This window comes from Vanacampus margaritifer, chromosome 13 (genome assembly GCF_051991255.1).
Source record: "Vanacampus margaritifer isolate UIUO_Vmar chromosome 13, RoL_Vmar_1.0, whole genome shotgun sequence".
NCBI classification, from domain to species: Eukaryota; Metazoa; Chordata; class Actinopteri; order Syngnathiformes; family Syngnathidae; genus Vanacampus; species Vanacampus margaritifer.
The window spans coordinates 24524560-24539968 of NC_135444.1; the positions used below are offsets into that span (position 1 = coordinate 24524560).

The 15409-nt window shown below is 45.2% G+C and overlaps 1 protein-coding gene across 4 annotated transcripts in view; it reads left to right on the forward strand.

Annotated features, from left to right (window-relative positions):
* Positions 1–2347: 2347 nt before the first annotated feature.
* The window catches only part of nfia (nuclear factor I/A), a 40273-nt gene continuing 27211 nt past the window's right edge, over positions 2348–15409 (forward strand). For 3 of the 4 annotated variants that reach the window (XM_077584999.1, XM_077585000.1, XM_077585001.1), the window contains exon 1: positions 2348–2581. In XM_077584999.1, coding sequence (XP_077441125.1) covers positions 2483–2581 — 99 coding nt within the window. In that variant the 5' untranslated portion in view covers positions 2348–2482. Of the gene's footprint in view, positions 2582–12907; positions 13596–15409 lie in introns of those variants that run through there. The other variant, XM_077585002.1, reaches the window with a different exon arrangement.

The window sequence follows — 15409 nt, forward strand, 5'->3', positions numbered from 1 at the left end:
TTGACGACGTTGAAAAGTCGAAAACTTCGTCATGGTCACACGTGATGTTTTTCTCATCTTCTTCTCTGACTGCTCATCAATTTGTGTGCATGCGTGTGCGTGTAGGGGGGGGGGGCTTGGGGGGGGGGCTGATTAAATATGGCTGACACGGCCAGTGTGTGGTCATGTGGACCATGAGGTGGGCGGGGCACGACGCCGGGTTGCGGCCGGGCACTGTGACGCCCTCTGGCGACCCCCCCCCCCCCCCCTCCTAACCTGCTTCCCCTCCCCCATACAGCCAAAGACAAAACAGATGTCCACCATCATGTGCATGCGCGTGCGTGTTTTAAAAGGTCGTTTAGAGGAACGTGTGAAGGATCCTTCAAAATGAATCATTTCAATGAAGAATTTCAAAATGTACAATTTTTCAAATGTTGTGGAAAAGTTTCACACACGATTGAGCTCACACGAGTCAAGTTGTAAATGCAAGTTGAAAATTGCATCTTGACATCAAACAAAACTTTTCTCATAGCGGAGAAATATGATTTTCATAAGTTGCTTTTATTTTGAAGGGCCTCCAAGTCTCATCTGTGGTCAACACAAACATTTATGCTTTATTTTAACACTTTGATGGCCGCTCCACTCATCATCATCATCATCATCATCATCATCCCAAAATGTGTGTTAAAAAAAATTTGCAGTTTGCAAAATAGGATTTTTGTAAATGTTGTGAAGATCAAAGATCGAATAAGACAAAATCAAATGAAATGAGATCGAGTCATTGTCATGTTTGGGTTCTGGTTTTGGTTTTTGGTCTCCTTTGATCTTGTGTGTGGTCCCGCCCTTCCTGGTGTCGGCCAATCCGTGCCCTCAGCCACTCGTGTCCTGGCCCAGGTGTGTCGTGTTGTCTCGTTAGTGTGTGTGTCTTGAGTTCCCTGGTTCTGGTCGGTCCTGGTGGAATCGTTGTCGCTGGTGTTCTGTTTGTTACTTTGATTTTGGATCTTTTCAGATCTTTGTTTCTTTAAAGCTAACCAGGACCCGTGTTAGTGTTTTTGTCAAATAAATAATGTTCAGTATAACCTGCTTTCCTGCCATGGTTCTCCTCCCTGCGTTCGGGTCCTCCGGTCCAACTCCACTCGTGACCGTCATCTCGGTTTTTTGTTGTAAATAAAGCGACCGGGAAGGAATGTCACCATTTCTTTTCAGACCAAAAGTCCTCAAAAATGGCGGCCAGCAAAAGCAAGTAGGTGCATGCGATGCCTTTTTGTTTTTTTAGAAGAAGAAAAATGAATTTCACATTGAAGTGGAAAGCGGCAGATGAAGACGTTGCACAAATTCAACAGCAACTTTCCATGTTTTGGCTTTTGTTCACTTTCCACTCGCCACAAAAACAAAAAAAACAACAACAACAAAAAACTCCTAAGTCATTGGTGGCGCTAATCAAAGATCAGCATCGACTAGTAATGTCTAGTCATCATCATCATCATCATCATCATCATCATCATCATGCCGTTTGTGGCTTTTGGGGGTCTCGGGTCCTCACATTTCTGAAGCTTCTTATCTGAAGCGCACGCGCACGCGCATTCCTGCTCAGTCAGCACAATGGGACCTCTGTGCGTACCTGCTGCGTGCGCGCGCGCGCGCGTGCGTGCGTAACGGAGGTTAAGGTATTCGTCCTCGTGCCCTGCCCACATGGGACCCTCCTTGCAACTCAGTCCTCGCTCACTTGTCTTCCAGCTAAGCATGCTAATGCTAACAAAAAGCTAATAAAATCAACACTCAACAAAATCAAAACGACAAAATACATGGTGAGCAAAATATATTTTAAAAAACGAAACAAAAGCAATTGTAAGCAAAAATCAATAAACAATCAAATCAATGGAACAAAATCAGCAGAGAACAAAATTAAAGAGCAAACAAAATAAATTGGAAGCAAAATAAAAAGCACCAAAAAAAATTCAATGTTGGGCTGAAATTTTCCAGACAAAATAATGCAGTCATGCTAAATGCTAAGCTAACTGCAAAGACCATTTAAAGGCACTGACAAGGTGGATAAAGCTCAATGCTAAGCTAAGTGAAAATAGATTAAGATAAGCTAAGATAAAGTAAAATAAAGTTAGCATCACGCCTCAATACATCAGCACTGCCACCTGTTGGACCAAACGCACATGACACACAATCAATCAAATAATCAATTAATCAAATCTATCGGCACGTCCTATTTCACGTGTGTGTGTGTGCGTGTGTGTGTGCGTGTGTGTGTGTGTGCGTGTGTGTGCGCGTGTGTGTGTGAGGGGAGGGCGCTTAATTTGGCGGGAGGGGGCGTGTCCGCATCTCACCTTTCCCGATGACAACTTCCTGGGCTTCATCTTCCTCATCTTCCTCCTCCTCCTCTTCATCTTCGTTTTCTTCTGTCGCTGGCTGCCACGTGCGTCCTTCCGTGCGTCCGCCTGTTAATCACTTCGTGGCTGTCAATCACTTTTCCCGCCGAGCGCGCGCACACATGAGGTTGATTGACGGCGCCATGGCGGGAAAAAGCGGCGCGGAGGCTTCCGTCAAATGGCAGCTGTGCTACGACATCTCGGCCAGGACCTGGTGGATGGTCAGTACGAGCACGCGCGCGCACACACGCGCACACACACACACACACACACACTTTACTAATTTGCCTACATTTATTGAAATGCATTTGCACGCACGCGCAGTTGTAAATTGTAAAAGAAAAACTTGGAAAAGTGTGTTGGACCGCGCGCGCGCGCGCGTGTTTGTGTACTTAGTGGTTGTGTGAGTCCGCCGAGGAGAAATGCGTGACTTGTTTAAAAAATAAAAAATAAATAAAGTGAACTTGCGCTTGTGTTGGTTTTATTTTGTTTTATCTAAAACAACTATAAAACAATTATTATAATAATAATATGCGCGTGTGTGTGCGTGTGTGTTTTTACTAAAGTAAAATTGGTCGTAAAACGTCGATGTTGGAAGGAGACATTTTCATCTTAAAATTAATTTAAATGATCGTGCATTGACTTTTAATCGTATGTTATTGTTACGTTTATTGTTTATTTTTTTTAAATTAAATTATGAACACAAATCTAGTAGGCTTTTTGATTTAATCGTTTTCGTTTTTGGAAAACTCACTATTAGCAAGGTTTTAAAATATAACAAACAATATATATATATATATATATATATATATATATATATATATATATATATATATGTATATATATGTATATGTATGTGTGTGTGTGTTTAATACAAATTGTAATGATGCATGATGTTCTCTTAAGTCACGTCTTATTCTTTCTTCTCAAAATAATTTCATGAGTTTTGTCGTGTAAACAAAATGCATTCAATTTTATTCCAGTATTAATGTCAATAATTTAATTTCATGTTTGAAATGCATCCGTTTGAGATGCGCTTTATTGATTTGAACGTAATGAAAAGAGAATAAATGAGCGCGAGCCTTAAAAAATGTGAACATCAACTCGTTTTATTTTGTCGAACATTTTCAAATGTTCTCAAACTCAATGTTTTATGTTCTCGTTGAACATGATACATTTTATGCCCATAATTAATTGTCATCAGAGATCGACACGGAAATCAATTTCATTCGAAAAAGTAAACGTTAGAAATACGACGACGAAGATGATGACGATGATGATATTTTTTTTTATATCCTGATTTTGATTTTGTTTTACGAGGCTGAGCTGTTTTTAAAAAACAATTGATGAAATGAATTCAAAATCATCGGGACAATCCGTGCGTGTTGAATGACGTCATCTCTTCCAAATCGTTTTTATATTCGATCATTGGTGGCATTTGAAACGTTGGTCGTGACCTCCGCCAAGGCAGGCGCGCTCTTGAGCACGTCAAAAATCAATTCTCCTTCTTTCGTTTTGCTTTTGTCGTTGCTATCTTTTGACAATTAGGAAAATATGACTTGGAGACGACAAAATTAAATCATGCTAATAACAAAACAGATTATTTTGGTGGAAAATAAATCCGATGCATTTTTAAGCGCAACATTACAGTGTGTGTATTTGAGCGCGCGTTCGCGCGCGTGTGTGTGTGTGTGTGTGTGTGTGTGTGTGTGTGTGTGTGTGTGAGAGAGAGATGTTCACTGATTGTTCAGATGTTTGTTTGTTTGTTTGTTTGTTGTGATGTAAGATAATGCAGGTGTGCTGCCATTGTGAGCCAGTTTTGTGAGTCGCTTGGCAAGAATGTAGCATTTGGTGCTCCGTGTTAGCATTAGCGAGATTAGCTGCCAGGAAATTGTGGGATTAAACATGTCTGCTTCAACTTCCTCGACATGAATGTTCAACCCCCGGCCCCAAAAGCCCCCCCCCCCCCCCCCAAACCTATTATTATTAACCTGTTATTCCTCTGTAACCATAACAACCACTTGCACACAATTTCTACACGAATGGATTGTACGAAGGTGGTTATGATGCTAAGCTAATGCTATGACCCTGAGGTCAGGATCCCGAGGTCCAGTGCCAAATTAGACAATGATGCTACATGACACAACTGGAGACACAAAAAACGACAGAAATGAAATTGGTAAGACGACTTTCTATAACAAATCAATCAAGAAACTGAATGAAGAGCACGTTGATGGTTTCGATGTTAGGTATTTGTTAGCGTGTTGAGCCTCTCAAGGAGGTCAAAGTGCGGTCATGGCGTGGCGTTTGAAACGGGACGTGATGTTTTCGCATCAAAGCTGAGCAGCTGTGGAAAAATGCAACATTTAATCCTATTGGACTTTTTAATGCTTATTAATTCATCAAACAAATGGAAATGCTAAAAGCGCTGCTTAGCTCGCCAAACCGCAACGATGACACCGAGCTGCCAGATGTTCATATCGCACACAATTAGCATTAGCATGCTCTTATTTTGGGAGGGGGCATCACCTGGTTCAGATGAGGTTGTTTGTTAGACTTCAATGCTTAGCTATGCTACAATGCTAAGCATGACGTACTGCAATGCTAATTTAGCTGACGATGCTAAAATATGCTATCATATAAAGTTATACTGTGAGTAAATTCCAATGCTAACTAAGTTGGACTACAATGGTAAGCAAAGCTGCCAGCTGTTTGTCTTCATGCCTCAGCATCAATATTAGCATTAACATTATCATTAGCATGGCCTTATTATGCTAGGTAAGATGACATATTAGACTAAGAAAGGTTGTCTTATCTCCCAAAGACCGCGTTAAAGCTAAAGCTAATGCAAATGCTAATGCTAATGCATAAAGACAACATGCATAGACAGCATGTCAAGAAAAGACAAATATGAGTTCATTTATCTCCCAAAATAAGACCACACAAATGCTAATGCTAAACATGACTAACACACGTTGTCGTATTTCCCCCCAAAAAGACGTACCAATGCTAATGTGTCAGTTTTTTTTTTTTTTTTTTTGCCTTAGCCGTACATTAGTGCCACCTTCTGACTTGTTTGCTAACGACGCACAAGCTAATGAAGGTGACGACGGGAGCGCATGACTTACAGATGTACATTCACCAACACATGGACATTGCCGCCCCCCTCGGGAAACCACGTCAAACATCTGGTAGCGGCATTGTGGAGGAATCACCTGGGCTACTGTGGGGGGGGGGGGGGGGCTTCAGCTGGGTGGTGCTAAAATCTGCTTAGCATCATTAGCTTGCCATCTACATAATGTAGATTTCAGTGGGGTGCTTGAAAAATAGTGCTTGTCCACCCCCACCTTGCATGACCCCGCCCCCGCCCCCCAGCCAGCACTCCCCCCTTCGCCACATGGGTGACGGCGGTCCTGCCTGATGGCAGTCAGTTGGGCCCGGGTGCAGATGTTCATGCCAGCTTTTTCTGGGGGTCACCTTGGAGAGGCCCGTGGCGTCATGTCCAACCTGGCAAATCCCCCCCCCCCCCCCCCACACACACACACACACACGCACATCCAACCCCCCCACAACGTCCCATCCACTGCAGCTGCTTCCTGACTTGATCCTCCAGCACCCATGAGGGAGGGGGTGGAGGCAGTTGGTCTCCATGGCAACCGTTGTCCCATCTATCATCCAATCATCTCGTTTATTAAGTTTGCCTCCTCGTTGTCCAATTAGCTCACAATTTAGCTGGCTACTTTGTTTCTAGTTGCTTGTTACTAGCGGTTCAGTGAACTAGCTAGCTATTTGTCTTTTCTTACTAGTAGTTTAAAACCTGACTAGTTAGCGGCCTTATTGTTACACTTTATGTACTTTCCATTAGTGTATTGTTTAATTATCCAAAAAGTCAGCACGCTAGTTTTTGACTAGCATGTTATCCCACTGGTTTTCTTACTAGTTGTTCAGTTTTTCATGAGTTGTTTATTGATGTTTCAAGTTAGCAGGCTAATTTGCACACTTGTTTGCTGACTAGTTAGTTACTTTTGTCACTGGTTTGTTATTCGGTTAGCTCACACATTTGTATCATAGGCTAGCATTTGACTTGTTAGTTGACAAGTTTTGCAGGCTAGCTTGTCTCTTAGTGGCTCGTTGGCGTGTGTTTGGGTCCAGTCCACGCTTTTTGCTTTTTCCTTTTTGCTTTTTGCTTTTTGCTTTTTGCTTTTTGCTTTCGGCTTTTTGCTTTCTGCTTTCTGCTTTCTGGTTGCGGTTGCGGCAGGAAGTCAAGCACGGCAGAAGAGTGGAAGCGGCGGCCGGCGTCGTGTTGCAAGCGTAGCGAGCGCGGGAGGATGACGAAGACTAGGAGAAAGGAAGTTCGATGGAAACAATTAGAGATGTGCAGATGTGTGACTGATTAGGATGGCGACCGATCCGTTTGTGTACAACTCACTGGACCGCACGCCGCTCACACGGAACCAGCGCAACAACAACAACACGCAACAAGCTCGCAATTTAGCAGGAGTGTGCGTCACCTGCTACTTGTTAGCTCACAATTTAGCAGGCTAGCTGAGTTGTGTTTTTTCGAGGCGCCAGGATGACAAAACGAGAGCAGATTGACTGATGTGAAGCGTGCGAAGGAGGCCAAGGCCCAGCTGGGGATCGGGCTCAACAACTAATTCACAGAGTTTATTGAAAAAAAGGTGGAAGTGAATTGATTTGAAAATGATGATTAAAAAAAAAAAGAGAGATTTTAGGTGAAGGTTTTTTTGGTCATTTTTACGAGACTGAAAGTGGAAAAATTAAGAATTCAATTTTGGTGTGAAAAATGAAAACAATTTGGTGATTTATTATTTAGGGTGAAAAAGTGGTTATTGTGTGTGATTGAAAATAAGTACTTAGGTGGGATGTTATCCCACAAGTGAGCTGGATATTCTAATTAGCTCAACATTTAGCAGGCCAGTTTGTTTCCACTCCGTCCTCCATGTTGGCGGTGTCGGGTAACGCGTTGCAGACGGGGGAATGGATGCAATGGATACCTCCTCACATCAACCTTCCTGGGACCCCCGCTGAGAGCGGCAGCCTGTTGTTCTACTTGCACACACACACACACACACACACACACACACACACATAGAGTACACCTGTGCAGGCCCCACTATAACCCCGCCCACTCTCGCCACTAGACCAGCTTCTTTCTCTCTTTCAGAGCTCACCTTCTTGTTAGCATGTTAGCTTATTAGCTCATTTCTAGGTCAAGGTGATGGCGGTGGGTCAGATGGTGGAAATGGAGACTTCTGATTGGCTCTTGCTGGCATTCAGTCTTCAGGGAAGTTCAGTTACGTACTTGTGCAGGTTCGCTTTCAAATGATGACTTTATTTTTATTTTTATTTCATTGGGAGTTTTTTTACATATAAGAAAAAAACATACACAAGTTCGCATATAACACAGGGAAGAATCCATCTTTTTTACAGGAAACATTCCCAGTCAGACTGCTAGCTAGCATTGTTAGCATGTTGACTGTGTTTATGCTGGCTTAAAAACTAGCCGCTCGCCATCATGTGATTAAATGCTGGATTGTTCTGGACTCCTTCAAAGACTTTTCATTCGGGAAAGGGGGTGGGCAGTGGTGGGGGGGGCTTCTTGTTTGCTATCTCTGCTGTTGCTAATAAAAGTAAAGGCGCCCGCGGGGGAAGCGACTCAACTTCCTGCAGTGAGCGCTGCTATTTATTTATTGGAGGGTTCCTTTTGGCGCTCCTGCGCTGCCGTAAACAAAAAAAGACTTTTAGGATCTATTTGGACTTCCTGGGAAGCAATCGGACCGGGCCCTCGCTCGTCAAAGTGTCCTCCATCTTGGCCCACACTGCTAACAACAGAGTTAACAAAGAACATCTGCTCACTGGCCTCCGACAAAGATGGCACGCGGTGTCTCGGTATGATCACATGACCATGACATCACCGCTGCAGCTGACAGGATGGACGAGCGCATTGTTAGCATGTTGACAGCTAGCTAGATCAGGGGTTGGACAACTGACAGGCCTCTAACTCATTTTTGAAAACTACAGTATATATTTAAAAAAAAAGAGACCATTTTTAAGTTGTAATAATTCCATACAGCACTAGATGGCAGACTTTGCCAGGTTTTCACCGTCAGAGAGAGAAGCAGGAAATCGTGCCTTCTTGCTAAAATGGGAAGCAGATTAGCCATCCATTTTCCGAACCGCTTCTTATAGTGTATTGAACAAAAGTCAGCCTTCGTGCCTCATTTGTTTCGAGATGAGATCAGTCGTGATTTCGATGATATTGCGACGCAGATGAAGGCTGCGTCCACTGACAAAACCCTCTGGTTAGCATTGTTAGCATGCGGGCTATCAGAGGCGAGCGTGTCGATGAATTTTGAGCGTCCGTCATTTTGGCAACAGTCGAAACAATCGTCAATATTTCAAGCACAACCGTCAAGCCGTCGTTTGTCAAGATGAGCGTCAGCGGCATCCGGCAAAACTCCATCAATCGTTTTGGCAATCCGCCAGTCACTGACGGGTTGCCAAATTTATTGATGCATTGATACATTGACGGACGAAAATTGAAACGGATGCCGGACCTTCTGTCAACATTGATGGAATAATCATGTGCTTTGTTAATGGTTAGCATTGCTAGCATGTTGACTGTCATTTGCTGTGCTAATTGTTAGCCATTGTTAGTCCATCATTATTGGCCAGGAAGCAAGAAGGGAGTTGTGGTGCGAGGAAAAAGTGGTGGATGTAAGGGGGGGGGGGGGGGTGGCACTGTGAATGAATCCATGTGCTTCTCATTAAACGCTGCGGAAATAAGTTCTGACCCATTCTTCTTTTATTTACACACACACAGACTGGCCAGAATTTGTGTTTGTGTGTGCGTGTGCAGGAAGGATGTGGGAGAGGAGAAGTGAGGACGTGCTTAGGTAGGAACATCTTCGGAGTCACACAAGGAGAAAGAGGAGTTAAGCAGGAACGGCAAGGAAGGAGGTGTGGGAAGGTTGAGGAGCAGGTTTTGAGGAGGAGGACATTGAAGAAGGTTTAGGAGGAGGTTGAGAAGACGCGAAGGTGAGCGGGAGGAGGCCCGTCCGCCATTTTGCTCATGGCGTCCTCCATCTTGTGTGTGTTTGTCACCCCGTCGTGTTCCACTTCCTGTTCACGGTCATCAATCCGCCTTCCGCCGCCGCTGCCCATTTGCAGCGTCACACGGGAAATTGACTCCACAATTTGTGCAAACTTTTACTTCACTTCAACTTTTTCTACGTCATCAAAATGTTTTTTTTTCTAGAAGTCAAAAATGATTTCGTGCATGTGACATTTTCTACCTTTTTTATGAATCGGTACTTCGGCCCGAGTATTTTGACGCAAGTATCTGTACTTGTACTTAAGTAAATGGCTTTTTTGTGAGTACTTTGACATTCGATACATTTGCAACTTTATGAAGCCGCTCGTATTGAATATTCATCAGCACTTGACTTGACTTGACTTGACTTGACTTGTGTTCATTGTTCTCACCTTGCTAACTTAACGGTTTCCTGCCCAGGTAACTTGCGATGTCATCCGTCGCCGCGGTTACTGGAAGGAGAAAGACACAAGCCGTCATGGGATTCAAATACGTCTCATTTCATATCAAAAATACTTATCAACACAACAAAACAAAAGTAGTTGTAACACATTTGGGTTTAAAAAAAAGACAAAAAGAATTTTTTTTTTTTTTTTTTTTTACCAGAGTCATGCCAGGGAAAAAAACAAAAACCCTCAATGCGCTTGAATGTCAAACACCTTTAAACAAATAACAATAAATAAAAAATGTTTCAAAGCATTCAAACTAAAATGACGCGTTCCATACATTTGAGTTCGCTCACTTTTGGACAATTAGTGAGGAAAAAAAATAACTGTAAACACATTTCAATCTTCAAACTGTTCATATATATATTTAAAAAACAAAAAAAAAGTAAACTAATTGCAGTCAGGATTGGGTTTTGCTTTGTTTTTTTGCTGACCTCTGGGTGACCCCTGGCGTCCTGTGCACAACGAGGAATTGTAATGACAGCAAGAGACCACTAGAGGGACACATTTGACTGACTATACTGTACAACCTGATGGAACGTTTGCAACACATTTTCAACCTTCTTCACTTTTCCTGCGTGCGTGCGTGCGCGCGCGTGTACGTGTAAGTGTGTTTAATTGTGCGCATGTGCATGTTTGCGTGTCTCTTTTTCTCCAGCTGCATGCACGTGCGCGTGTGTGCGTAGAAGCAGCTGTGTGTGTGTTTTCAGGTGAGCATCTGCCAGGTGTGACGTGTTACCTTCAGACGCGTTGGGGGAGCGACTGCACGTCTGTTTCTGTCTGTATGTGCGTGCGCGCACGTGCGCGCGTTTGTGTAGCTAAGCGCTAACAGCTTGACTTCCAACTTGGCAGTTGGCTGAACAATGTTTTTGTTTTGTTTTGCTTTTGGTTTGAGCTTGTGACGTGACAAAAATAGTCCGTTGCCAGGTCAACGTGCGTGCGGCCAAAAGTGCTTGAAGATGAAGATGAGGATGATGAGGATGAGGATGAGGATGAGGATGAGGATGATGAAGATGAAGATGAGGATGATGATGATGGTGATGATGAAGATGAAGATGAGGATGATGATGATGGTGAAGATGAAGATGAAGATGAGGATGATGAGGATGAGGATGAGGATGATGAAGATGAGGATGAGGATGATGAAGATGAAGATGAGGATGATGAGGATGAGGATGAGGATGATGAAGATGAGGATGAGGATGATGAAGATGAAGATGAGGATGATGATGATGGTGAAGATGAAGATGAAGATGAGGATGACGATGATGATGATGATGATGATGATGATGATGATGATGATGGTGAAGATGAAGATGAAGATGAGGATGAGGATGATGATGATGATGATGATGATGATTAATTACACAAGCTGCTGCTCACTTCCTTGTGTGTATCGTGTGTGCAACTTCCTTGATGTGCGTGTTTATGTGAGGACATATGTTGTGGACACACGTGCGCACACACACACACACACACACGTATACGCGCACACACGTATGCACTGTGTCATCGATGAAATTCGGTTGGGGGGGGGGGGGGGTGTTCCGGCCTCTCCACCAGGCCATCTGTTTGGCACTCGCACCGTGCAACTGCTTCCTGCTTCAGTCTCACACGCACGCGCACACGCACACGCACACGCACACACGCTTGCACACACCGATGGAAACACAATCATACACGCACGTAGTGATGAATGTGTGTACTTGTGTGTGTCTTTTAATGCACACGTGTGTGTGTGTGAAGTTGTCATGTTAGCTGTTAGCATGCTCGCTACGTGAATTTGAGCTGTCAATCATGTTGTTTGTGCTTGTTGTACTTTTTGTTTCCTGGTTTGTGACCTTCTTTCTCCTCTTCTTGGTCTTCCTCATCTTCATCTTCCTCGTTCTTGTTTCTTCTTCTTCTCTTTGTGTTTGCGTGCTGGCGAGGCTTCAGGCCCGCTGGTCCTGTTGGCGCCACTCCAGCCTGGCAGCGCCTCAGTGGGAGCAGGTGGAGCCCCCCCCTCCCCCCCCCCACGCACACTACAACAAGCCCCCCCCCCACACACACACACGGTTTGCTCTCTTTTTGGCATCACGTGTGCCAACTTGAGCCCGTCGCCATGGCGATGCTCACGCAGGCTTTTTTCACGTTTTGGCTGACGTCCGATCGGTCGTCCGTTGCCAAAGCCCCGCCCACACGTGACATCACATCAGCGCGGTGGCGTTTGCTTCCTGTTGGCGGCGCCGTCTATGGTTTCTGGTTTCTGGTTGGCAGGTTGGCCGAGACTTCTCATTGGACAACAAAAACAAAAGACGCAACGCCATCATTGTTTCCTAAACGTGTAGTCGGTCTCGTAGTTGATCTTCACTTGATGTCGTCCTTCGTGTCGTGTTGATGTCAGTCAGGGATGAGCGAGTACCAAGAACAAGTATTGGAATTGGGCCGATACTTATTTGAGCATTCAGTACTTGGCACTGTTTTGTGGCCATTTCATGATCAGGATGTAGAAATTGGAAATGAGAAGAAGACATCGTTATTCATATCACGAATGGCACCTTTACAATGATCGGTCATCGTTTTATGTATCAAAAGTATGAGTGGTATCGGTACTTGGTATTGGAGTACTTGGTGTGAAAAAAAGTGGTATCAAATATCTGGAGTTGATGACGAGTGACTCCATCAAGTGGCTTAGAAAGAACAAACGTGATTGGACGACTCATACGTGACGTCACATTAACCAACAGGAAGCGGATTGGACTCTAATTAACCCCCCCATGATTATTAACCACATTTGTGACGTGAAGAGCTTCACTTCTTCCTTTTGGCTTTGAAATGCTGGAGGTCAAAGTTGAAGTGTACTACTTCACACACACACTTTTTCTCTCTCACACACACACAAAACCGCCGCCTCTCGCGCGCCCGCATTCAATCGATAAGCCGCGAGCTTGTGAGCGCGCGCGCGCGTGAGCTGAGTTGGTGTCGCGCGCGCGCGGAGCTTTCAGTCAGCTCGTCCGCTTGGAGCGAGCGAAGCAGCGAGCGAGCGCGTGCAGGTCCGGACGGGGACGGGCGCCGAACCCGGTGCGATTGTCGGCGGTGCTCTTCGTGAAGCGAAGCGGCAGGTGACGGGAGGGCGCCAGAAGTCGCTCTTCGTCCCGCCCCCCCCCCCCCCAGACCCCAGACCCCCGCCCCCACCTCCGTCCCTCCCCCTTCCCCCCTTCCTCCCTCCTTCTCGGGACGGCGGCCGCTCCAGTCTCGGCGGAAGCGCAGCGATCCCGGCCGGTCGGCAGGTTCGGCGAACCAACACCCCCCCTTCCCCCCACCCCGCCCGCCCCCTCCACCTTCCGGACCGGTGACATGCGGGACCTCGTCGCCTCCCCTCGGGTCCCCCGCCACACTTTGGACTCTGGTGACGACATGTTGCTCCTCGGACGGCGGCGGCGGGCCTCGAGCAGGTCCGGCGAGCGCGTGTAGCACGAGGCGGGGTCAGAGTTCACCTGCGCTCGGACATGTGAGAAGAGGGGGGTCGACAGGAGGGCTCCGGCGCCCCACCCGAACCCCGCGACCCCCGCCCTTCCTCCTTCCCCGCTGGTCCGTCCTTTTCGTCTCACGCACGCGCGCCCACCGGAGCCGGACTGGGCCACGGACGCGCGCGCACGCGGACCAGTCATGTACTCGCCGCTTTGTCTCACGCAGGTACGTCACGCGCACGCGCCCCCCGCCGCTGCTAACTCCGGCAAAGTTCGCTCGCGCGCGCGCGCACAAACTCCGCCAAAGTCTTTGGACTTGACGCGCTCGGAGGGCGTGCGCGTGCGCGTGGAACGCGAGTCATCGCAAAACAATTCCACGTTTGGCGTTTTTGAGTCGAAAGATTTCATTCGATCAAACTTGCAAGTTCAACTTGACAAATCAAAGTGGATTTGGATTCAACGGCAAGATTTTGTTCAGTTCGAAAAAAATGAAGTCGTTTGCAGAATTTGAATCCATTTAGAGGAAATTGACGTCAAAGCAAACGTGTGTTTTTTTCTTCATTTGAAACACTTCAATGAGATTAATAACAAAATTCTTCACACGATGATTAGACGGTTAAAAAAAATGTTTCCAATTCAGTCCAATCTCATTTCATGTTTTCATGTGAGAAACACGCGCGGAAACAGATTGCAATTATTAACACATATTTTTAGAACATATTAAGCAGCAGACAGTCGACACACACACACACACATTATGAATTGATAGAAATGTTGTATTCATAAGCTCGTATTCGTAATTATGTAAATTCTTTCAAATGACTTAAAAAAAAAATTTTATCCAACCAAATGAAAATGATTTGTTCAATGTATGTAAAAACAGTTGGCAGGCACTTAGAAAGAACATACAATACAATTATTATTATTATTATTATAGACCAAAACAAACGCCCAAAATGTATGAAAAATGAACATGATTTGTTTTTTCTTAATGTTTATTGATTGGAAATAATCAAAAAGTGATGCTGTCGTCATAGTGATGGGGGGGGGGGTTAAAGGGTGTGTGTGAGATGTAGGCGAGAGCACGAGGAAATCAATCAATAAAAAATAAAAATAAAAATCGAGAGAGGAGGTGAGGACATGGCAGCAAAAAAAGGAAAAAATCCACATGCTGCTTCACTTCAGACTGTGTGTGTGTGTGTGTGTGTGTGTGTGTGTGATCTCTCTCTCTCTCTCTCTCGCCGACAGCGGGTATGGACTGATGTCAGGCCTTATTTAAAGGAAGAGCATCCGTGTTTTTGGTTCTGCTCGTTCTTTTGGCTGTTTTATGATCAGGAATTGAGAAATGATAGCAATAGAAAATTGAACATGAATTTCACTCAATTTGATATTTGCTATATTGGGATATCAAAGTTTTACGTTGAAATGATCTGTCTTATTTGATGTTTAAAATTGTGTGTAGCAAAAGTACTTGTGTTCTATTTCAGTATTCAAACTGGTATCGGTCTGAAAATCGAGCATTTCTAAAAAACAAAACCAAACAAAGTCAAGCTTTTCCTGCTTGCTGATCTGAGCTTTTTCCATTTGTCGACGTCTGAGGTCAACGTAGTGCTTGGGCGCACGTGACCCCGAACCCTAAGTGAGCATCGAACAGTCCGGAAGGCAAATTGTGTGAATGACGGAAATGGCAAACGCGGCGACCAGTCGCGGCGTGGAAAGTGTGCAGCCAGGCAGGAAGTCCGGAATGTCGGAATGTTGCTCCCACCGACATCCTCGCTGCAGCGCGCACCGTTGGAATGCGTGCGTGTGTGTGACAAACGCACACACGCGCACGTGCGCACACACGAGTGTTGTTGGTGGGATTTGGGGAGACAAACTCGTCTGCTTGGATCTCGGCCAGCAAGGAACAATGTGTCGTTGTGTCCTATTGAGGCCTGCTTTGGGGGGGTGGAATGGGGGGGGGGGCATTGTGATGGGGGGGTCTGAAGAAGGGTGTGCAGCTGCTGCTGCGATGCTAATGCTGCTAACGCTGCTAGCTTC